At 54.4% G+C, this 24,749-nt stretch overlaps 1 protein-coding gene across 1 annotated transcript in view; it reads left to right on the top strand.

The window, feature by feature from the left end:
- The window catches only part of SCUBE1 (signal peptide, CUB domain and EGF like domain containing 1), a 123,374-nt gene that overhangs the window by 19,733 nt on the left and 78,892 nt on the right, over positions 1–24,749 (top strand). The window contains exon 3 of the mRNA XM_052640176.1: positions 2,117–2,245. Within this exon, the coding sequence (XP_052496136.1) occupies positions 2,117–2,245 (129 nt within the window). The remainder of the gene's footprint in view (positions 1–2,116; positions 2,246–24,749) is intronic.

Here is a 24,749-nt window from a genome sequence, read left to right as displayed (position 1 = left end):
AGCCATTAATTCCATATATTGTTTGCTTAGACTGACCAGGCTCCACCCACAGAGTTGGGACCAGACCACGTTGTCCTGAGTCACCTGCATGAATGAAAGAAAGGAAGGAGGCAATAGTCTAGGAGATGCTGGTTTGGATCAGCTGAGAGATGGTGCCATGCTTATGGATAGTAGAAATGGGTGACCAGTTCGCAGACTGCACCCATGTTAAGAGTGTAGACGAGTCACATGTTGGTAGCTGATTAGATGTCAGTGGAGAAATGGAAGGATAACAATATTTACTGGGATGGAGAACCCCAGGGAAGTGCAGGTTGATGAGTTAACGGTGGGCCATATTGCCTTTGGAGTGAATGTGGGCAATCTAGGGGGAGAGAGAGTTAGATTGGTATATCTGGGGCTCTGACGCAAGGTTGGAGCCACAGAGATTGAGTGGTAACCAATATCTCAGTCTTTATAAATCCATGTGCCCTTTCAAACACAAAATCTTATACTCTGCCTTTAATGTTATTTAAAACTTCTTAATACATTAAGTATAACGATTGAAAGCAATTCAAATGACTTACAGCACTGAGCCTGCTTCCCAGCAGACACTGGTGGCCTCTGCAGGCAGGAAGCCTCCTGTCTCTTGCATCTCTGCAATCCAGGCTGCTTGTTCTTCCCTCATTATGGCTGGGTGGCTACCAGGAGGATGCTGCACAGCCCAGACCCTGTATTCCAGCACTTTCAGGGCTGCAGTATCTCCTCTGCTGGCAGCATTCCTGGCAGACAGGTGTCCAGACAGTGCTTGGTCACCTCCAGAGTCAGGGGGCTCACTACCTCATGAGACAGGCTCTGTCTTCCAGATGGGACATACCTACCCCTGAACATTAATTGGCCCTTTTGGCTTTCTCTGCTGTGTGTAGCTCTGTCCTCTGGACTATGTGGAAAGAGCACAAAGCTGGGTGACTCCCCTTGCCATCCCCTCAGGCGTTTGTGGAAGCGGCCAAGTGTGCCTTGAGTTCCCTCTCTGCTTAAGGGTGGCCCCTTCCTGGCTTTCATAGGTGGAACCTCTCGTTAAAAATCCCTGCTTCCGGTTAGGCTGTGGGAACACTTCCGGATCTGCTTGAGAGGCTTCCGGTTGCCATCTTTTCGTGGGCCTGTAGAGGTCGAGGTGGGCAGGTTGAACGCCACCAGTACCCCTCGTTCTGATGGGGAATTGCACTGGTTCGAATCCCACTTATATAACACATCAAGGTGTGTGACCCTTGGCCAGGCTTTGGCTTTGCTGTGCCTCAGCTTCTTCGATTCCCTTGTAAAATTGGAATACAGATGACGGGGGTCTGTGCCTCATAGTTAATGTGGGGATTGGGGCCTTAATGACACATGGTGTCACCCCTGGGACTTGGGTAGCTCATTGAATGTTAACTGGACTCGCTGCTGTAGCTCTCCAGGCCCTCTCGAATCTCTCTGGAACTCCAGAACTGATAGCTCTTTGACCCCTGATGGGAAATGTTGAGAAACACTTAGAACGGCAAAAAGGGTGACCTTTAGGAAGGCTATTAGCCATTGTTCATAAGACAGAAGTCTTTGTTGTAACAAGGAAACTAAAGCAGTAGAAATTCAGATCTGGAAGGAAACCCTGGGGGGTAGTATACAGGCTTTTGTCTCATTCCAGAAGTTCGGTTTTTTGGTGGTATGAGAAGTTCATTTATTTCTTAGCCCCTCTCTCACAAGTAATGAGCTTTCCACTCTGGGCAACTTTCAAATAGCCTGAAAACAGCTAGCCTGGGGGGATTTTATATAGGGTCCTTGCATGCTGTTAGTGTTGAGAGAGCTTCAAGGGGGCCAGAGCTGGGTGTGAATCTTGCCTGCTTCACCATCGGGGGCTCTGAAAGTCACTCCAAACATGCCTGCCACATGACCTTGCTCCCCAAGTTGGTGGCTGACTGCCTTCCAAGGCCAAGATCTTCATCTTTGTAACCTTTGGATCCACGCCCCCGCCCCCAGCAAGGACTTGAGTTAATGAATACCTGTTGAGTCATCCCCTAACCACTCGTGTCCCAGTGTCTTCAGTGGTGGGGGGAAAGAGGACCCCCGGGGTCTTCCTCTGACACCTCTCATGCGCCTCATTTTGCAGACATCGACGAGTGTGAGAATGACTACTACAACGGGGGCTGCGTCCATGAGTGCATCAACATCCCGGGGAACTACAGGTGCACCTGCTTTGACGGCTTCATGCTGGCACACGACGGACACAACTGCCTGGGTGAGTGAGGCAGCTGTGCCCTGCCCACTGGGCACACCCTGCCTCTTTCTCAACTCCAGCTGGTAACATTGAGGGCAGTGGGAAGGCTTATCCACTTTTGGTTCCTTGGGTCGAGAAGACCCCCTGGAGAAGGAAATGGCAACCCATTCCAGTATTCTTGCCTAGGAAATCCCATGGAGAGAGGAGCCTGGAGGGCTACAGTCCATGGGGTTGCAAAAGAGTGTGACATGACTTAGTGACTAAACAACGACAATGATTAGGAAAACAGTCTTTGCTGGGACTGTTGTAAGAAAATAGCACAGCTTGAGGAGCTTAGACTGCAAGAATTTATTTGCTCACAGTCCTGGAGACTGGAAGTCCGAGGACAAGGTGCTGGTGGGTTTGTTTTTAGTCTGAGGGTCTCTCCTCGGCTTGCAGGTGGCCGCCTTCTTGCCGTGCGTTCATATGGTCATCTCTCTGCATGCATGTACCTGGTGTTTCTCTCTCTCTCTGCCCTAATCTTTTCCTATAAGGACACCAGTCATATTGGAGTAGAAGCCATCCTAACAACTCATTTTCAACATAATTGCCTTTTTAAAGGTCCTGTCATAAATACAGCCATGTTCTAAGGGTAAGGATTAGACCTTCAACATATAAATTAGGAAGAAACATAATTCAGCCCATAACAAGGATTCTTATATACTTCCACATTCTCCTAGTTCAAATACATATATTTTTAAGCCGGTTGTATAAATTTATGAGTAATGCAAACTTTCCGAGTACAATTGGGAAGATGTAGAAGAACAAAGAGAAACTGGAAAGCATCTTAGTTTCGCTGGTGTGTTTGCCTTCAGGCCCCTGGGTGTGACTACCTATAGTTGCCATCAGGTACCTGGCCTTTGTCAGCACCGCTTTCCTAGTCGCCTCATCATTTGATCAGTGACTAACAACCTGCGGCTGCTGTGACAGAGGAACACGCTGGGTGACCTGAGGGATAGAACTTTATTCTGTCACAGTTCTAGAGGTTCGAAGTCTGAAGCTGTGGCGTCAGCGGGGCTAGTTCCTGTGGGGCTCAGAGGGAGGCCCTGGGTTACCATCTCCCCTGGCAGCCTCGGGCTTGCCTTTGCGCGTAGATCTCTTTCTGTCTCTGTTTTCGCATTGTTTTTGTTCTCTGCATGCCCGTCTCTGTGTCCAAATGTCCTCTCTTCCTAAGGACACGGTCCTGTTGGATTAGGGGGCACCCTGCCGACCCATCTTAACTTGATCATCTGCCAGCAACCTATCTGCAAACAAGGTTACCCGCACCGGCCCTGGGGGTCAGGACTTCAGCATCTTGGGAGGGATGTAATTCAACCCATAAAAAGAGGTGGTTTGTGGTCCACGGCAGGAGGAACAGCTCCTGATAGAAAGCCCACGGTCTCCAAACAGATGCCCCTGTCCCCCCAGCCATCTTCTGCTGTCAGCTGCTGAGTGACCCGGGGAACAACAACTGGAGCCTCAGGGGTGAGACCATGGGCTTAGCATCTTAACACCTCCGAGCCTCAGTGTCTTGTTGGTAAAGGAAGGTTGTGAAGAGCAGCTGTCTCACACGCTGCTGTGAGCAGTAACTGCGATCGTGTCCAGGCAGCTGAGAAGTGTGCAAGTCCCAGGGTGCTCAGTCTTGGGAGGTGTTCCCATCACCCTGACAGCCACGGGAATAACATGCTGTCGGCCTCCCCAGGTTGTGTGTGAGAATGAAATGGCACCGTGAAGTGGCTGGTGCTTGGTGAGTGTAGTCAGCAAACAGGCATCAGTATTACTGTAGGTGACTTGGCCACCCTTCTGTGGTCGGACATTTACGTTGTTTGCTTATTTTGTTTGTTTGATTTGCCATCAGAACCCAGAGGTGGTTCTGGGCATAAAACATTTTTTCTTATTTTCCCAACTGTTTCCTTAGCAAGCCTTCCTGGAACTTCTGGGTCAAAAGGATTATTTGGATTTTTTTATGGCACTCAATGCAATGTCTCCTGGAAGGGCTGGGTAAACCTTCTATTGTGCCAGCTGGGTTTTTGGTGTATGCATAGAAAGCTTGTGAAAGAGGAAAGGGCAACCCACCCCAGTATTCCTGCCAGGAGAATCCCATGGACACAGGAGCCTGGCGGGCTACAGTGCAGGGAGGTCGCAAAGATTTGGAAAGAACTGAGTGACTGAGCGTGCATGCTAGGAAGCTGGACACCCCCAGTGCTCTGAAACGCCTCTAGAATTAGCAGTGTATCCGTCTTCAGTTCCTCTGCCTGTTTTTGTTTAATGCATATTGGATCTCAGATTAGCTGTTATGGGAAACAGATCTGTAAACATGCAATTACACCCAAAGAAAGTGCTGAAATGGAGGTCTGGACAGCAGACTGTGGAAGCCCAGAGGGGTCTATGAAGAGTTACCCTGCATGGGCTGTGGGATTGGAGGGTTGGGGGGAAGTGTGCCTAACTCCTCTGGGGGACTTCAAAGAGGAAGTTGCCTTGAACAGGATCTCCAAAGGTAGGGGTGAGGGCAGAGCCTGTGTGGAGAGCCGTGGGTGGCTCCTTGAGGCTGGGCTCGGGGGGCGGGGAGTGGGAGGAATGGCGGGAGGCGGAGCTGCAGGGGAAGGCAGAGCCTTCGATGAGATTGGAGAGAACTGAGGCTGGACTGCGTTTGTTGTACCAGACTCCACGTTCAGTATTGTTCACGTTTTATCTCATGTAATCCTCCCAAGAAGCATAAACATTTAACCTTCCAGGTTGTTGGCCCTTTTTTTCAGATGATAGAGTACGTTTCAGGAACTGATTTGTCCGTGAAGACAGACCTGAGAGTCTGCCTGTCGGGCTTATCCTGACAGGAGCAGGCGTATCCCCAGTGGTCAAGAGGCCACACCTTCGGACCTGCAGGTTCTGAGCTCTGACCCTGGTTCCTCAATTATCAGCTGTGTGACCTTTGGCCGCTTCACCTCTAGGCCTGTTCCCTCCCCAGAAGCAGCATCCGCAGTCACTGTCCTGTAGGGCTCTCGCGAGGACCGAGTGGGGTCGTGGGTGCCGGCCAGCTAGAGAGTGGGTGGCTCAGAGCGCACAAACGTCGCGGGCCTTACTCAGCCTGGTCGACCTTCAGACCAGATGCATCGCGGTGGGCTAGTCTGACGCCTGCGAGACCTCGCTGGGGCCAGGCCTGCTGTCTGCACTCCCCGGGCTGTGTCACACACACAGCCTCCCTTCTCATCACCCCTCTCTTACCTGGCTACAATCACCTGCTTGTAAGCACCCATATTCCTGGCTATGGCGGGCAGGTATACCCAACACCTCCAGACTAATGGAGTCTGTGCAGGTTTTGTTTCAACAACGTGATTTCCATAGTGGGTTCTTTTTATACTGATTAATTTAAGGAACTGGGTAAGACTCCCCACCCCCACCTCTGAGCACAGATTGCAATTTCATACAGCTCTAACTCATGCATATGGCAGCCGAGAAAAGGCTCTCTCTGTTGCTCCTCTGCTTTTAGCTGAGGGCAGACGCTTTCCAACAGACGTCTTGATGTTTGGGCTTTTTCCTTCTCATGTCAAAACTCCGGCTCTGGAGAAGTCAGACCTCGGTTCCAACCGGCTCCAGCCCTGCCTGACAACGCAGAGCCACAACCCCCTCACCCACAAAACGCTGAAAATGTGCCCAGCTCAGTGTCGGGATCTCAGAGGCTTGTAAACACTGGCTGAAACCGTCACGCTGTAAGAGGAAGCTGGACTTAATGGAGCTGGAAGATGTGGTCCAAATTCTGTCACCACTACTCATGAGTTTGAGAGCAGGTACTCAGACTCTCCAAGTCTCAGTTCCCCTAACTGCAGAATGGGTCAGGAATACCCGTCTCAGGGTCACGGTGCCAGTTACATAAGAAAGTAGATCTGAAGAGCTGAGCGTACTGCTGGGGAGGTGCTGCACGGGTCAGGGGTGTTGCCACACTGCTGCAGAGGTTTCAGGCTCGCCACCCACAGTCCAGCCCGTGAACGTGTTTGGTTTCCTTCCCACTCACCCCGTATCGCTGATGTGATGATGATGTCAGTGAGGATTGAATTATTTGTCCACATTTATAAATCAAGGGATGTTACATAAAACTCAGTGTTTCCAGCTCTGTTTCTGCTTGGCCCTAATCCCCCCATCCCTGACTTTGTGGGTCTGGGGCAGGAATGCATATCCCACATGGCCAGATATGTAAAGGTCGTTAGGAACCTTCAATCTAAAATATGTTCAGTCTCTTCTGCCTTGACAAGCGTTCTTTTCTCGTGACTTGGCAGGCTGGAGTGGAATTTAGAATTCTAGGACTTCTTGGAGTTTCGTGCCAGAAAGTGGTCGCGTGGGCAATGCTTGCTCCCCACCCCTTCCTCTCACCCCTGGCCCTGTCCTACACCACAAGGCACCTGAGGGCACCCTAACCTGAATGTGTAAGCCCTGGCCATTTGCCCCGAAGCCTTCTTCCCTTTTTCTTGGTCCTGTTATCTGTCCTTCTGAGAAGAGACATGTTTGGTGGGGGGGAGGAGGGGGGGTTGGACAGGGAATCTGGGGGGCCTCAAACACCCAGATGCCATGACCGCCTGCGGACTGCCGCCTCCATGGGGAGGGCTGTAGCCACAGGAGCGGCAGAGCAGGGACCCTCCAGGCATGAGGCCAGAGCAGGGGCGCCTCCCTGTGGGAACAGCAGCAACTGGGAGGATCTACATCAGGCCCCCTCTTGGGAGAGTGTGTGTACAGTCCGGATCGCCACACGCCCCACCCTTCTCTGTTGCTCACAACCTGCTGGTCATTTAGCCCTCTGCTCGGCCTCAGTAGGAACTGTGTTCATGCTGCCTGGTAGAGCCTCCAGCACAAGGCCTGCCCTCAGTGGGTGCTGGTGGCTGTGAGAAGCTGACCGAGTTTGGGGAGGGCTCTGTGTTCCTCATTCTCTCTGCTTTGTGCAGCCCTGACCGGCTCTGGTCAGCCACTCTTGAGCCCCACCCCACAACCATCACCCGTCAGGGCCAGTCAGGCCTGTCTGCATCTCCTGTTTTGTCTCCAAAAGCCTGGGTCAGAAGTCTCATCCGCTTGGAACATCCCTCTCTCAACCACCACCGAATTCCTTCATGATGATGGCTGGAACTGAGCCTGGTCAGCACAGTTTGAAAAGCGTTCCGAGCTCGTAGGAGAAATGAGGCTGATGGCTGAAGGGTTATTTTCTTGCCTGGGTTTTCACAGTTGAACCTTTTCTTTTCTTTTGAGCAAATGAGGTTATTTTCTTGTGGAGATGGCTTGCCTGGGACCGTGTCCTGGAGGGTGGCCAAATCTGTCCTCTGGGGAGTAAAACCCTTTTTCTATTTGACATCTTTATTGAGGAATTTCTCAAATATAACAGAAAATGACACCAGAGGGAATTGAAACCATGATGAGATCCTTGCTCAACCCCAAATGACTGCTTTTAGCGTTGTAATTACTTGAAATAGCAGTAGTTCTGTTTGAAAAATATTATTCCAAACTCCATGCAATTGGACATAAGAGCAATATTTAGGCTAATAGAATAAGGTTTTTTTTCTCATCCTAAATTAAAACCAGCGGTGGATAATTTTTTCCCGACTCCACAAAGCAAGTCTCCTTTTCCCCTAAAGCCATTAGTTCACTTAGCCAGATGTTCTCTGCGACCCCAGTCTTTATCTTGACTTACTGAAAAATACGGTTCTCAAGTTGCTCACAGTTTGAATTTTGGACTTGCTTCTCAGCACATTTTCCCCTGATGAAGAGGAGTCATCTGCACAGATTCAGCAGAAAAGTTGTTTTGTTAAGCAGATCGCGACATTCCCGTTAACACTTCTTGAGCACTTACCTCGTGCTAGGCTCCTCTTAGGTGAGGTGAGCGGACTTTAGCTGAGTGTCTGCTGTGTGCCCGGAGTCGTCTAGGATGTTGTGCTGACATTCTCTTACTTGGTCCTCACGCATCCCTGAGCAGAAGCCATTAGTATCCCCGCTTTACAAATGAGGAACTGAGGCTCAGAAACGGAAAGTGACCCATGTAAGGTCATACAGCCAGTAAGTGGTCAAGCTGGGACCAGGACCCAGATCTATTCGTTTGCCAGTTCAAGCCTGTAAGCTACTGCCTACCCCTTCCCCATGGCACCCGAAACAGACCCCACTCTGGGAGGCTGGTCTGGATCATTGGGAGTTTGAAAGCCCGCCACCCCACCCTGTAAGTTTGGGACTCTGTGAAATCCTAGCATCTGCCAACCCAGGCTGGTGGGTGGCCTGCTAAAGGGGATGGGGGCAGCCCTTGCTCTGGAGAGCTCCCCCAAATCTGTACTGCCCCCCAGGCAGGTCCTTGCTACCTATGCAAGAGCTTTCTGTCACCCTTGAGCTTCTTTGGGACATTGTGTTCCCCGTGTGACCTCACAGAGCCCTGTGATCACTGAACGCTTTCACGTGGCTCCCGTCGCTTTCACATCAGCACCCATTTTATCTGCTCCCAAGGCCCCTCAAGCCAGGGCACTGCCGGCCTCCTCTCCTCACCTCTCATCCTCACCCACCCGTGCCCTCTGGCCCCACCAGCCTTACACCCACCATCCTTCCATCCCTCCTGTCCAGTGCTGCTCCCTGTGACCCCTGTCCCTGCATCTCCCTTCTCTCCAAAGCCTTCTGTGACCACATTGTACACACCTCCACTTGGCCCTGTGCTGGAGTTCTGTCTTCTTCCCCTGCAGGCAGAAGCTCTCTTGTTTATCTCTCCTTCTTCCTCCTCAGAATCGAGTGCTGTGTCTGGCAAATCATAGGCATATAATAAATATTTGTAGAGTGAACAAATAAATGAGTTTGAAGAAGTGCCTTGTTTCCTAGGTCCTCAGGCTCAGCAAACGTCCGTGCTGGGCACGTGGCAGAGATCCAGGGGAATTAGATGGAGCATGTGTCATGGGACCCCCAGATTCATGAGAAACCCAGAAATGTTCATGGCTCAAACCACAGGTGACACAAGGCTCCATCCAATATTCATCCATTCATTTATTCAAAAAACTGTTCAGAAGCCCCGCTGCGTGCCAGCGCCAGCTTTAAATGCTGAAGGTACCCCGAGTGGTGAACGAAGCAGCAAGCACCCACAGCAGTGCAGGGAGGAGACAGCGCGCAAGGAAGCACGGAACTCAGTGAAGTAAGTGCAGTCAGGCCACCTGCGGTGAAAAATAATAACATGACTGTGATGGACCGCAGCCACAAAGTCAAAAGACGCCTGCTCCTTGGAAGAAAGGTTGTGACAAACCTGAACAGTATATAAAAAGCAGAGACATCTCTTTGCCGATGAAGGTCCCTATAGTCAAAGCTACGGCTTTTCTAGTAGCCATGTACCAATGTGAGAGTTGGACCATAAAGAAGGCTGAATGGCAAAGAATTGATGCTTTTGAGCTGTGGTGTTGGAGAAGACTCTTGAGAGTCCTTTGGACGGCAAGGAGATCAAACCAGTCCATCCTAAAGGAAATCAACCCTGAATATTCATTGGAAGGACTGATGTTGAAGCTGAAGCTCCAATATTTTTGGCCACCTGATGCAGAGATTCCAACTCATTGGAAAAGACCCTGATGCTGGGAAAGAATGAGGACAGGAGGAGAAGGGAGTGACCGAGGATGAGATGGTTGGATGGCATCACTGACTCCATGGACATGAGTTTGAGCAAACTGAGGGAGATAGGGACAGGGAAGCCTGGCATGCTGCAGTCCATGGGGTCTCAAAGAGTTGGACACAACAGAGTGACTGAACAACAACTATGTGATAGGAAGTGATGGGCAGGGCAACAGTGTTGGAGAGCGTGGTACACCTGTGACCACTGGCGCATTAAAAACCTCCCCACACTCAGTGGCATGAAACGCCAGTTTACTCTGCTTGCAGATTCTGTGGGTCAGGAACTCAGAGAGGATGCGGCAGGGATGGCTGTCTCAGCTGCTCTGTGTTTGGGCCTCAGCTGGGAAGACTTGAAGTTGGATATGCCTTGATGGGGCCCGGAATCATCTGGAGACTTCTCTGCTGATGTCTTATGGTTGAAGTTGGTTGTCAGCCAGAACACTTCTGGGCAGCCTCTTGGTGTGGTCTGTCCACACAGGGTGGTGTGGGCTTCCTCACAGCATAGCGTCCGGGTCCCAGAAGAACAAGATGCCGTTTTACAGTCTGCTCTCAGAAGGCACTTCCACCCAGCTCTGCCCATCAGGGCAGTTACAGAGGCCCCCCAGTATTCACAGGGAGGGGACTTGGTGAAGGGCCTTCGGGAGGAGGAGGAAGCTGCCCATCGAAGACCTAGGGGAGATCTTCCCTCCAGGCAAAAAGGGGAGGACAAGGGCGGTGGCCAGGGACAAGACAAGTTGAGTGAGTTTGGGAACAGGTCATTGTACCTGGAGGATCTGGAGGGAAGGAGAAAGCCTGGAGATAAGCTCAGGAGGGAGCCGGGCCAGGTCATGTCAGGTCTTACAGGCCCTAGAAGGGAGTTAGGATTTTATTCTAAATTAGCCGGGAAACCATGGGACATTTTAACCAGGGATTGATGTCTTAATAGATTTGCCTTCTGGCTGCTACATAGAGAATGTGTTAACGGGAAATAGGAGACAGAGGCCATTATAGTGGTCTAGATCAGAGATGTTGGTGGCCCATCCAGGGTGACAATCGTGGAGGTGATGAGATGTGGGTGAATTCAGGTATGTTTTGAAAATGGACCCAGAATGGACTGATGATGGATTAGATGTAAGAAGTGAGGAGTGAAGAGGAACCAAGAGTGACTGCTGGTTTTTTGCTTGGAGTTACTCTGTAGCTTCTGGGAAAGACTGGGGGGAGGACAGATTGTGGAGTGGGGATAGCGTGGACTGAGAGTCTGTTGCTGCTGCTGCTAAGTCACTTCAGTCGTGTCCGACTCTGTGCAACCCCATAGACAGCAGCCCACCAGCCTCCCCCGTCTCTGGGATTCTCAGGCAAGAACACTGGAGTGAGTTGCCATTTCCTTCTGCAATGCGTGAAAGTGAAAAGTGAAAGTGAAGTTGCTCAGTCGTGTCCAACCCTTAGCAACCCCATGGACTGCAGCCTACCAGGCTCCTGCGTCCATGGGATTTTCCAGGCAAGAGTACTGGAGTGGGTTGCCATTGCCTTCTCCGAGAGTCTTTTGGGCCAACTTCAATTTGACATAATCAATAGCCATCTGAGTGGATACGCTATACAAGTTCAGAGTCTATGGGGTAATCAGGTCGGGGGTTCAGGGGAATGTGAGAGCCTAGAGCTTCTAGTTGGACTATAAAGAAAGCTGAGCGCCAAAGAATTGATGCTTTTGAACGGTGGTATTGCAGAAGACTCTTGAGAGTCCCTTGGACTGCAGGATCCAACTAGTCAGTCTTAAAGGAAATCAGTCCTGAATATTCATCGGAAGGACTGATGCTGAAGCTGAAGCTCCAGTACTTTGACCACTTGATGCAAAGAATTAACTCACTGGAAAAGACCCTGATGCTGGGAAAGATTGAAGACGGGAGGAGAAGGGGACAACAGAGGATGAGATGATTGGATGGCATCACCAACTCGATGGACATGAGTTTGAGCAAGCTCTGGGAGTTGGTGATGGACAGGGAGGCCTGGCATGCTGCAGTCCGTGGGGTCGCAAAGAGTCGGACATGACTGAGCCACTGAACTGAACTGAGAGCTTCTAGATGGCATCAAAATTGAGAGCTCTTAACAGTCATTCATCTCAGAGGATCTCCTGAGTGCCTGCCCTGTGCTGTGACCTGGGCTGGGAGCTTCCAGTTTGCAGATGAATGGCATATTCCCAGTCCTGGAGGAACGTTGGGAATCAGCCTGCATAGTTTTGAATCCTGGATCCATCACTCAACTTTGTGACCCTGAGCAGGTAACTTCATTTCTTGGGGCCTTGTATCCTTATCTGTTTGGTGGGGCTAATAGCAGCGCTTATTTGACAGGGATGATGCAGAGAGCAAATGAGATAAGCTTTGCAGAGCATATGCCTGGCACTCAACAAGGGCTCAACAGATGTGAATTGCCTAATTAGCACTTATTCCTAGTGTGCGGTCAGGATACTTTTTAAAGAGAATGGATGTCTTTTCTGAGCTAGTGAAGATGGGGAAATGAGCCTCATCCCTGAGCTGGGTGTGAAGTCCTTTGGTGGGGACTGCCCCACGTGTTCCACACAGTGCTCCTGTCCAGTGAGCCACGGCCCACCACCCTTCCCGGTCAGAACCTGCCCCTTCCTCTTGCACTGATTCTTGGGCTCATCCATTGACATGAGCCACGTGGCATCAGGGCTGTCCATCCCAGCTCTACCACACACTCACTTTGTGGCCTTAGACGCATGTCACCTCTTTCTCAGTCTCGGTTTTGTGGTCTCCAAAATGAACGCGATGCCTGTCTGGCAGAATCAGATGTGCACCGGCTGGCACCAGAGGCCACCAGGCAGAGGAGCAGAGGAGGAGAGGAGCTCTGCAGGGCCCGGCGGGGCCCGGGAGCCCAGCTGCACGTGTGGGAGGAAGGCACCGTGGGCGCCCAGATGCTCCACGGCGGTGCGGCAGTCACAGCTCTTCCCCGCGCCGGGCTGGTCCCTGGCAAGATGAAAGGGCCGCGCCTCGGCCCTTTTGCAGGCGCCCCCTCTCATCCTGGAAGACAGCTGGAGACAACGTGTTGCTCCCTGAACCCCTGACGAAGGCTCGACTCGCCTCTGTTTATTTGTCTTTATACTTCAACAGCGCAAATGCATTTCTTGCTGGGAAAAAGAATGCCGACCATTTTAATGTGAAACTAAACAATTTCAGTCAAATACTTACTCCATAAACAGCAATATTTTTCAAGGTAAACTGTGGAGGTTTCTTCCTGTCTTATTTCTGCCCTCCCTCCCCGCTGGTCCCTGTTCTTGGCCCACATTCACGTGGTCTGAACACACTTGGTTGGAGGGAGTCACTGTCAGAGGACAAGCTGGATTCAGACTCACTTCCCGTCTCAGCTTTTTACAACTGTTAATCTGATGGAAATTCTTTGGCCTGAGAAAAAGAAACACACTGGACTCAGTGTGCACCTTTATAAATGGGCTTCCTTCTTTCCCCAGATCATTACAGAACCAGGGAGCTCCTGCAGCGGGCAGTGAGGTGGAGTGATGGAGACCCAGGTGTGTTTTGGGGGTGGAGTGGCCTTCTCCAGCCTCAGGCCTGCAGCCAGCTCAGGACTGGGGCCTGGGGGGAAGGCTGGGAAGAGCCTCGGGTGCTTCTTATAGAAGGGAGCCAGGCAAATTCCGGGGGGCATGGCAGTGGGCCAGGAATCAAGCTCTCTGGGCCATGGACTTGCAGGGGGACCTCAGGAAACTCCCTCCCTCTCTGTGCCTCAGTTTTCCCATCACATGTGAGGTAAGGAGTGGGATTCAACCAATGGTTTTCAGATTCTGTGGGGTTTTGTGTCCAGCAGCAGAACCCTTTATTTCCAGCAGAATCCTACAGTGGTCACACGGCTTTGGCTGAAATGGGAGGCAAGACTGGCAGGGATGAGAGCCCCGCTCTCTGGGGAGCCCAACCCCCACAGGGCCCTGTTTGGAACCCCTCGGCCTGGCTGCTGTGTCAGAGTCCTTCTCCCTCCGATAGCTCGTGATTGGATGTCTTGGTGGCATAGAGTGTCCCCAGGGATGGTGGCCAAGCTCCTCGTCCCTTCCATATGCAGTCCCCATCTACCTCTCTCTCCTTGTTTCTCAGAGCTCTAATGTCCAGCATGTCAAACAACTTCCATTTTCCTAAATGCACCCCCTTTCCTGCTCTGGAGTACCCTACACCTACTGTTCCTTCTGCCTGGATCACCCTTCCCCGTGCTCTTCATTAATTCTTCGTGACCCCCACTTGTCACACGTCAGCTCGGGCATCAGCCCCTCTGGAAAGCTTTCCCTGAGTTGCACACCTTTCCCCTGGGTGCCTGTAGCCTCCCAGGCTGCCCTCTGCCTCAGCACTGAGCTCCTAGGCTTGTCCCTGGACCCCAGGGGTGGGTCTCTCCTGCCTCAGGAGGTCCTGGAGGGCCAGGCTCCAAAGCGCCTTAGCTCCGTGTTCCCAGGCCCCGCGCAGACTCATCTGTGTGATGGAGGGGTGGGTGGGTGGGTGGCCGGGGAAGGAGGCAGAAGGTTTGATGCTGACTGCCCGGGAGAGCATGGTCTGCCAGTGGTGCATACGCAAGCCTGGCCCAGGAACAGGGCTCAGGGCTCTCGAAACTTCCGAGAACTGTGAGAGGGCAGGGGTGTCTCCTAGCAGCCCACATGAGTGAGGCCCCTGCAGCCAGCTGAGCGTGGAACTCCCCTGTTCCGTCCTGTTTCCAGGCCCAGCTCCTTCTGGTCTCTGCCCTAGAGGAGCGGAGAGCACGGGCCTGGGAACAGACGCATCACCCTTGGCCCCCAGCTCCCTTCCCAGCGGGGGTTTGCAGCCAGCTCTTCAGACTCACTCTTCTTATCCCGAAAAGAGGGGTGACAGTGTTCCTGGGAGGGGGCTGTAGGCATGGAGCAAGGTGGGCATTGTGGCGTCAGGAGGCCCCTCGGCCTCTCCTTTTTGCTCTTCCTTGGGTGGCACCTTCAGGTCAGAGACCACAGCACAATACAGGGTGGCTCTTCCTGTTGGTAGGACACAGTTGAAATCTGTTGTCGGCCACCCTGTGCCAGCTTTGAATAGGACTCAGTGTGGTGACCTGGGGAAGAGGTCCTGCTCTGTCCCAGGGTAGGGAAGGCCAAGCCCATAAACAGCCAAGAAAAACAGCCAGTTGCTGAGGACGGGACAGGCAAGCAGACACGTCCGTTTGTCTTCCTTGTTTGCAGTCCATGTGCCAAGGTCTTGGTCGGAATTCAGAGAAATAAACAAAAAATAAGTGTCCTGTGAAAGCTCTTTAAAAATACTTTACCACCAAAACATACCCCAGACCAGAACTGAACTGTGTGCCTAAAAATGGGAGTTATCAGCAAGTAAGGGAGTCCCAAAGTCTGCGACCCAGCTCTTCCTCTGCCAATGAACTTGCTTACTCTGGAGCAGTCCGTGCCCGGGTGGTGATGGGGGCCACCCTGGACGTGGGCCGGGCCAGGCTGCGTCTAGACACGTGCTGCAGCAACCATCCTTTCCCAGCACCAACAGACCGTTTATCGTGGCCTTTTGCCAACTCCGTGCCTTGCCTGCCCCTGCACCCTTCCCTGGCACCCGCCTCACCCCAGCCACATGCAGCTGGAAATAGACTAGCCGGCAGAGAGGGCTGGTGCCCAGCTGGCACTCCTTGTCTGTGGGAAGCAGGTGGCCCTGGCAGCCACCCAGATGCTTGGTCTGGGGTCTCTAGCAACCCCTCAGGTGATACCTTAGTGGTGGGAGAGTATCCCATAGCCCCTTGCCCCTCCCTGGCTCATGTGCTGGCTGCCAAGGGGTCACATGTCAGTGGGGTCGTTGGGAGGAACCTCGGTGGAGTGGGATCCTCCTGGGGCCCTTCTTCCCATTGGAGGAGTCTGGGGTCTTCAACCTGGCAGTTGGCTCCTTGTGCTCCGGGCTCTGCTGGCCACTCCAGCCTGCCTTCTCACCCTGCAAATGTGAAGCCTGTCCCCACCCTCTGTGCTTCCTCCTGCCTTGGAGGACGCCCCCTCTTGGCTGTCCTGAGCACTCCAGTTCATCCTTGGGCACCTCTTCCCTGGCCTTCCTGACAGCGTGATCGGTCCCTACCCCGCCCGTGGACCAACCAGAGGCACAGTGCTCCTCAAGCAGAGTTGGAAAGGTCTGTTTACATACCCATCTTCCACACGCGTAGTAATTATACAGAACCACTCAAAGAAATCAATAGACAAGACAAGATAATTCCCGCCTTAGCTTGCCACCCCAACAGACCAACAGCTTTCATGCCCTAGTGCTCTTGTCTGAGGTCATCTGTGTGTAGAACTGGCCATATATGGTTGGGATCGTGCGTTGATGTTTGTATGCTGCTTCCAGCCCCAGATTCTATCCGAACGTTTGTCGCTGTCGATGTGTAATCACGTAGCCAAGATGTGGGGCTGGAATCTGAGTCCAGGATGTGGGGGGCCTGACTGAGAGCTGCTGCTAGGGTGGCCATCTGGTTGGGAGAAATGGTTTGTAACCTCTGGTCGGCAGCTGCCCCCTGAGTACCCGCACCTGCCAGTCAGGAGATCCGGAGATGAGTTAGATGCAACTCCCACCCTCAGGGAGCTCTGGGCTCTGTGCAGTAATACTCACAGCTCGGTGTCCTTGGTGTCAGTAACACGGGCCTGAAGCACTGGCAGGGAGGGGGCCCATCTCCCCCTGCCAAGTGGGGACAGGGATGGGGCGAGGGGTGGAGGCAGGGGCAGGTGCAAAGCCTGGAGCTGAAGAGGCTCAGCCAGAAAGGAGTGTGGACTCAGGGAGAGGAGCAGGCAGAGGCGTGCGAAATGGCGGCCTGTCAGCAGAGGCACACACCTTTGCTCCCCGGGCCTGCGACTTGGAGACCCAGGCCTGCGACTTGGAGACCCAGGCCGGCAGACGCAGGCCTGGCGGGGGACTTCCTCCGTCTGCACCTCGGGCACCTCAGATGCCAGCCTGGCTCCTCACCCCCTCCTTCGACAGCCACCAGGGCCTTACCTACTGCTCCAGCCTCACCAAACATATGCACATGGGTGTGCACACGCACACACACACTCACACACACACAGACACACACGGCAGGCATCCCATCCCCAAACACAGCTCTCCCTGAGCCGGTCCTTGTGCAGTTAGACAGAGGCTCACAGCCCCAGAGTTTGGCCTCCCAACCCCAGGTCTTACCTGGTCTCACCCCTTCTCCCACCCTGGTCGGGCAGCTCCCTGGGGGCAGGCTTTGACCTGCTCACTGCCTGTTCTCTGCCTGTTGAATGAATGAATGAACACGAACACATATGCCATCACAGCTCTGGGGGAGACGGGGCGTTAGAAAGATGACTTCAGATGGAATGGCGGGTCTTGCAGGCGTGCTCCCGGGTGGGGAGCCAGGGAACTGGGTACAGAGTACAGGGGTCCAGCAGGCAGGATGCGAAGATTTGTGCCAGAAACCCGCCTCTGGGAATTCATCTGCAGAGAAGTCCCTCACAGCTGCCCAGACGCGTCCCTCCCAGGGGAGTTCACTAAGGGAGTGGAAGAGAGACAGCACTCTGAGGCGAGGGCAGGGGCTCCTTGCAGCCTGGACAGCGGCAGGTGAGAAGGGCAGCCAGGACCGAGCCCCAGCCTGACCAAGGCGCCGACTCAGCTCTCAGTGAAGCAGGGCCAAAGGGGCATGCTCTCAAGGGCGAGAGGGTGAAAGAGTGATTCGTTACCACTAGCTGAAACTCAGCACATGAAAAAATAAAATAGATGCTCGTGATAGGAGTTGTGGCTAGAGTATAAATTTGTTGATCTTTCTTCCCCCCCACTGTTTTTCAAAATTCCTTATACATTCACATTCTTGAGTAATGAAGGTTTTATTGGACAAGTGATCGGGACCCATGCTAAGCTCTTGAGGGCAGTTATGCTATGAAAAGGTCATGCCACAGCCTGGCCTGGAAAGGGAGAGGGGCAGCCTTGGGGAGACACGGCGGTCCTTGTGATGCTTCAGCCAGGCTCAGCGCTGCCTTCTCCACGAAGCTCCCCGGTGCCCACGCCAGCTCTCTGCCTCTCCCCGCTTCCAGTCCCTCTGTCCGCTACTTTCTTGAGTGTGTCAGCTCTCCTGGCACAGACTCATCCCTCAGTCCCACTGTGTCTGCATGACCCACCCAGGGCCTGGCAATGAGGGACTGCTGAGTGCAGGAAGGAAGTGACCAGCTCACTGCCAGCCCGGTGAAGAGGCCATCACAGGCTGGGGTGGGAGCCCCCACTCACAGAGAAGTCCCAGGGCCAACTGGGGGAGGGCGCTGTTGGGAAGAAGGAAGGAAACGGGCCACTGGGAAGCACCCACAGCAGCCTGATAAGGCCCAGATCTTAACTCTGCAGTTCTGGAAGTTGGAAGAAAACACTGAGTTTAACTGGGAGGATTTGATGCTTGAAGGTTCGGAATTCCAGGCAGTAGCAACGGTAGGAAATTTACGCTGGGAGCAAGGCATTTGACCTGGCCAGAGTCAGGTGTGATGGACTGACCGGAAGGCCCGTGTGCACCGGGGCGGTCCGGGGAGCTCCCGGGCTCACCTTGACTCTGTGGAGTCTTTCCCAAGGCAGTGGGGCTCCCCCTCCCGCCCATGCAAGCCCACAGGGGTAATCACAGCCAGCTGGGCCTGCTTTATTTCTGAGGATATTCATTAAGAATCCTGTCAAAAGCATTTCCCCTTCTTAGAGCATCTTGCTTTGGTTCCAGGGTTTGTTCCTAGTTGATTTTTCTCCCTTCCCTCTTGCCAGTCCTCCATTCTCATCCCCATCAAAATAGATTGTTCAAAGCTCCAGTGCCTCCCACAGATGTCCGTCCAGGATCACGTTCACAGCTGCCCTGTCAGAGGCCTGAGGGCGGGGGACGAAGGCATCCAGTTCCCGTCCTGGGCCCGTCACCCACATGTCGGTGACCGAGAGCAGACCGCACTCACTGCTTGCAGCTCCTGTTATAACACTCCGCTCCTGCCCCGGGCCGAGGCCAGCTGGGACACTGTAATGGGAGTGCTGACACGGAGCAGAGGCTCATGGAACAGGAGTTCCCTTCCGTCTCCTGCAGCTTTCTCTCATGCCCTTGCTGGAGAGATTAAAGGAAGAGCTGGTCTGGCCGCAGTTGGCATAGACCAAGGCCAGTGAAGTGTCATTCAAGGGCACAGCCCACCGTCTTCAAGCCCCTACCCCCGCCACCCGCTTCCCCAAGCACTACTCAGAATGGGTTTTCTTCAGCTGAAGACTTTGGTCCTCATGCGAGTGAAGGCACTCAAAAGCAGGAAGACACTTTGGGCTTCCCCAGCTTACCAAGCGTCCCAAGTGGCTCTGTTCATTCGCTGTGCACCAGAGCCCACAGGCTGGCAGTGTTTGAGGGTATCTACTTCTCTCCATCCTCGTCTCCCCACTCATCTCCCCACGAGCTGCCCATAGGCGGGACAGTGCTCACCCACACAGTGGGGTTAACTGCTGGGCAAGGCTGTGCCAGGCAGATAAGCGAACCTAGGTCTTCTCCAGCCAGCTCTCACTCTGCCCTCCTGCAAACCCACCGGCCAGCACTCAGTCCTGTCCCTGATCCAGCACTGCCGCCCGGGGCAGCCCCTCCTGGGCCACTCGGCCCATCCCTGACGCGGCAGGCCTGCAGCCAGGGCCTCCAGGCCAGAGCTGCCTGCCCTAGCCAGTTCTCAGCCCGTACTCGGTCCACAAGCACACGCTGTTTAAAACCCCAAGACACAGCCACACTCAAGATGTCCCTGTTCCCAAGGGCTCTGCGTTCTCCGAGGAGACGGAGAAGCAAACGCAGAGCAGACGCCAGTGACTGGAGGCGCCGGCGACTCCCAGGTGTCCTGGCTGAAGCAGCTGTGGGTGGTGCTGCCGTTTGCTGAGATTCAGAAGGCTGGGGAGGGGCCTGGGCTTTGCTTTGTTCTTTTCTGCTTTCGTTGTGGACGTGGAGATAGTTCACTGTGGGCCATGTTAGGCTTGTTAGGTCTGTCCTGCCTGTTGGACATTCAAGTCCAACTGATTGCACGTGCTGATCTCTGAGTCTGGAGGGTGGTGGAGCAGACAGCCCTAGAGGTTTGGGCAGTGTTAGCCAGTAGCTGGCTGGAAAAGCCATGGGACAGGCTGACAGCTCCTAGGAATGGAGCCCAAGAGGAGCCCAGGTTTCTGGACATGGCTCCCACAGGTGCACTCACCTCCCAGGGCCTACTCTAAAGGAGGGACTGTCTACGGAGTTGGAGAGTGTTTGCCAACCATGTATCTGACAAGGGTCTACTATCTAGGATATATAAGGACTCTTGCAACTCAACAGTAAAAAGACAGCCCAGTTTAAAAGTGGGCCGGGGGTCTTCCCTGGTGCCTTGGTGGTAAAGAAGTCGCTGTCAGTGCAGGGGATAGGGATTTGATCCCTGCTCCGGGAAGATCCCACACGTCACGAAGCAACAAAGCCTGTGCACCACAGCTACCGAGCCTGAGTTCTAGAGCCCGGGAACTGCATGTCCTGAAGCCCACGTGTGCAGAGCCCATGCTCTGCAGCAAGGGAAGCCCCTCAATGAGAAGACCACGAACTGCAGCTAGAGATAACCCCCACTTACCACAACTAGAGGAAGAGCCGCACAGCAGTGACCACCCAGCGTAGTCCAAAATAAATAAATAAAAGTTTAAGCCTCAATTCAGAAGCGGGCCAAGGATTCGAGTAGCCGTCTCTGCACTGTTAAGCAGCTGGTAGTCGTGGTCCCCTGAGAAGGGTGGCCCGGGTGGTGAGCAGGCCGGAACCTGTATCAGGAGGGAGCAATTCCGGAAGCTGAGGCCGCTCTGCTCGGAGAACAGGAGGCCGAGGCAAGACTGAGTGCTCCCTTTGGATGAGGCTTGTGGTCGGTTTCCCAGCTCAGGAGGGACTTTGCCGTCCCCCAGAGGGTGTCCGCCCTTGTGACGCCCTGCAGCGCTTGCGCCGGCTTTGTGCAGCAGTAGTGAAGACGGATCGGTGCCCTGCGTGTGCTGGCACTGTGCTGAGTGCCCATGTATGTTTGTCTTTAATTCTTGGCTGGGCTGCGTCTTCACTGCTGCTCCCAGGCTGTCTCTAGTTGAGACGAGTGGGGGCTCATCGTCGTTGTGGCGCACGGCCTTCTCACTGCGGTGGCGTCTCTTGTCTCTGAGCCCAGGCTCGAGGTGCACGGGCTTCCGTAGTTGTGGCACACAGACTTAGTTGCCTCGAGGTGTGTGGACTCTTCCCCGCCCAGGGATCAAAGTCCTGAACGAGTCCCCTGCACTGGCAGGCAGATTCCTAACCACTGGGCCACCGGGGAAGCCCTGTGCTAGGGGTTTTACCACCATTATTTTCTTAATTCCCCCAAACAGCCTCAAGTACTATTATCTCTGACTTTTAGAGAAGGAAACCAGGGCCCCAAATGGTTAAGCACGGTGCCAAGGTCACATCGCGAGACCTTACTGAATCTTGTACCCCAGAGGCCATGACTTGCAGGGCAGGAACCAGGACCCATAGGTAGTAGTCTCAGGGAGACACATGTTTATAGACTACGTGTTTATAAGACCCGTGATTGTAAGCTGGAGCAGTCAGCAGTTGGAGTTAGGCAGCAAATTCCTTAGATGTTCTGTGCTGCTCAGCCATCACTGGGAGATCGTGGACAAGAGGGGCCCAGCTGAGGGAGGCAGTGACCAGACCCTGTGGGCCAGCAGCCTCAGCAGAGCTCTGTCCCACCCTGGCTGGCTCCTCGGGTCTGGGTGTGAGCGTGCTGGTCTGCAAAGCTGACCCCACCAGTCATCACCCAGTGCTGAGCTTGGACTCCGGCCTAGCCCGAGGGGCTCGGTGTCAGAACAGGGCTACAATGGGAGACCCTGTGTCTTCTGCACACGACCAACCTGCTGGGAAGCCAGGAGCCCCAGAGAGGGCCCCAGCTGATGCCCCAGACCAGGAGGTAGATGGGTCCCGGGAGACTCCAGTCACACCTCCTGCCTGCTATGCCAGCACTTCTGACAGCTCGGGGAGTATCCTGGATCTGGCGGAATCCAGGCCCCAAAGCTGCTCTAAGACTCATGTGTATTTTACCCGAAATCTAATCCATCTGGTTCTCATTTATTTACACTTAACTCATCAAATGCAATTTTGCAAGAGCCGCTCGATAGCCAAGAGGCCTTTTCTGCCTAAGCCTCCCTTCTGAAAGGAGCCGGAGGAGGGCTGGGGCCTCGGTCCTCCGGGACCAAGAGGGAGTTCTCAGGGTTGGAGGCTGAGTTTGGTTTCTGAGACGGGCCAATGCTGCTGCCTCGGTTCCCGGACCCTTGTTGGGAGCTGGGATGCCGGAGCCGGGCACAGCGCCGGACACACAGTAGGCTCTTGGCAGCCGGCAGAACATGGGTGGGGTTCAGGCAGAACACAGAGTCTCTGTTTCAAATTGTGAAGCGCTCATGGGAAACACAAAGCAACCAAAGCTGGATCCAGAAGTAATTTCTCGTTATAAATAACTGCAAACCTGGATTCTTGGTCCAAAGTAGGACAAACAGTCAACTATTAATAAAAACAAACACCAGCACCTTGGGCCAGAAAGCAGACCTCATGGGCAAACCACAGCCCCGCCTGCAGAGTCCTTTCAGAAGCACGTCGACCTGCAGCCCCTTGGTGTCAGCTCTGGAAGCCTTCCTGCTGGAAAACAGCCACGTCCATCACTGCACGCAGGCTGGTGGAGTGGGCCCGTCAGCCACTGGTGGGGGTGCGGGCGGCCTTTTCCACGTGAGTGGTGAGCACACTGAACAGAAATGGGGAGAAGTCACAGCTAGGGTTGGTCTCTCCTGACCGCAGCACCCAAAGCTGTGCTCATGCAGGGCAATGCAGAGGCGGGCGGGGGCACCTGACCCCAGAGACCTTGTTTGGACTCCATCTTTGGTGCTTGGCTTCCCTGGTGGCTCAGACAGTAAAGTGTCTGCCTGCAACGCGGGAGACCCGGGTTCAGTCCCTGGGTCAGGAAGATCCCCTGGAGAAGGAAATGGCAACCCACTCCAGTACTCTTGCCTGGAAAATTCCTCGGGTAGGTTACAGTCCATGGGGTCACAAAGAGTCGGACACAAGTGAGCAACTTCACTTCACTTTGGTGCTTGGGGTGCTATGTGCTGTTCTCACCAGAGTCCTCACTGAGGCCACTGGGATTGAGGAGGAGGAGGCTAGAGAGGCCAGGCCATCTGGGGCTGGGTTTGTGGAGCCCTGGTGGAATTTTCTGTAAGGGGAGGCGGAGACCCAAGGTGAGGCTGTGCCCCGGGGTGGGAGGTGGGACAGACGGCAGGGCGATGAGGAGAGCCACCAGCCTCAGGGACTGCTGAGTGTGGGGTGCACGGAGGCAGGGGTTTCTTGGGCCAGCCTGGCTGGGTCAGGGCAGGCAGAGCTGGAGCCTGACCCCTGCTTGGCCTCCTTGGTGCCCTAGTCCCCCTCCCTCCCTCCCACCTTCCATCCTCAATGCACACCAGGCTGAGGGCCTCCGGCTGGGGAGCAGCCCTCAAGGCATACAGGCTGTATATGTCTTTTACCCCAGACTACACTGGGGCCATCTGTTTCAGAGGGTGTCTTCTCCCAGCCACACCAGCCGAGGCCCCCAGGGCAGGGACTCTCCCTTCCCAGCACCCTGGCCTGCCACCCCAACCCTGCCCCAGAAGATGGAGCACTCCAGCAGTCCTAGAGGCTCAACTGAAGATGTGTGTGTGTTACAGGAGGGAGCACATTCTCGTCAGGGGGCGGGGCGGGGCGGGGGGGGGGGTGCGGTGGGGAGTTCCTGCAGGCTGGTGCCTTCCAGAGGGAGACCTGGCTGGTCCAGGCAGCCCACGATGAGCTCTGTGCCAGACCTTCACAGCGCTGGAGCCTTCAGGGTCCTTTCTTCACTCTGCCTTTTAGATCTTCTGTTGCCAATTAAAAGGGTTTCCCAAGAGGAGCCTCCTAGCGTCTGCCCCAGAGCCCACGGGGCCTCCTCTCTGCTTTGGAGCCAAGGCCCTGTACCGAGGAGCTCCCTGCCTTCTGGGAACATTCAGCCATGGTCATAAATAATGATGAAGGACCACGGGCTGCCAGCAGGGTTCAGAGGCAGAGCGCGCCCCCATCCCCCTGGGAGCCCGCTCGGGGATCACGGGTCGTGGGCGGGAAGCAGGCTTGCTCCGGGCCTTCACCTCACGCGCATAGGCCCAGCCTCCACCCGAGGCCTTGGTGGTTGGTTGGTGACACTCTGGCTTGTCAGTCTTCCCCGGGGACTGTCCCCTCTGCCAGCAGGACTGGTGGAAATAGGGGCCAGGAGGACCCAGGCAGGGCTGGGCTAGTGAGAGCCCTGGTGGAATCTTCTCGAGGAGGGATGTGCAGCCCATGGGAACTTCCAGAATCCTCTCTCACCCAAGTGGTCCCAGGCCCTCCCCACCCGTGCCCTGCACCTTCCACAGCTCCTCTCCTCGTCTTCCAGCCTCAGTCACAGACCACCCCACCTCGTCTCCCGTCACCTCCTCCACGGAGCCTCTGCCTCCACGCTCAGGTCTCACACACCGGCGGCCTGGTGAGCAGGGGCTTGACCCAGGGCACTCATTCTGGGGCCCTGGCAGCTCACGGGGAGTGGGGCACACAGCAGGGGCTCAGTGTTTGCAGGAAAAGTATTTCCGGTGGATTTCAAAGGCGAGGGCTTCTGTCTGGACAAAGAGGGCGAGGGTGTCCCGGGAAGAGGTACACATGTGCACGTGAAGGCACGTGTGATTGACCGGGAGTTCGGAGAACAGGGGGATTTGGGGGGCTGAAGAGGCGGGCCGCCTGTGGAGAGCCCCGAATGAGCCCCGCGGCCAGTCCAGAAGGAATCCGGACAGCGCCCTGCTCCGGGGGACCGACCTTCTATGGCAGAGCTCCCCGTCACTGCGGTATGCAGGCACACGTGCCCCTCAGCGTGTCTGCTCACTCCTGAGCACCC

This window comes from Budorcas taxicolor, chromosome 5, assembly GCF_023091745.1.
Source record: "Budorcas taxicolor isolate Tak-1 chromosome 5, Takin1.1, whole genome shotgun sequence".
Taxonomy (NCBI): Eukaryota; Metazoa; Chordata; class Mammalia; order Artiodactyla; family Bovidae; genus Budorcas; species Budorcas taxicolor.
This window is presented reverse-complemented; position numbering and strand designations above follow the sequence as displayed.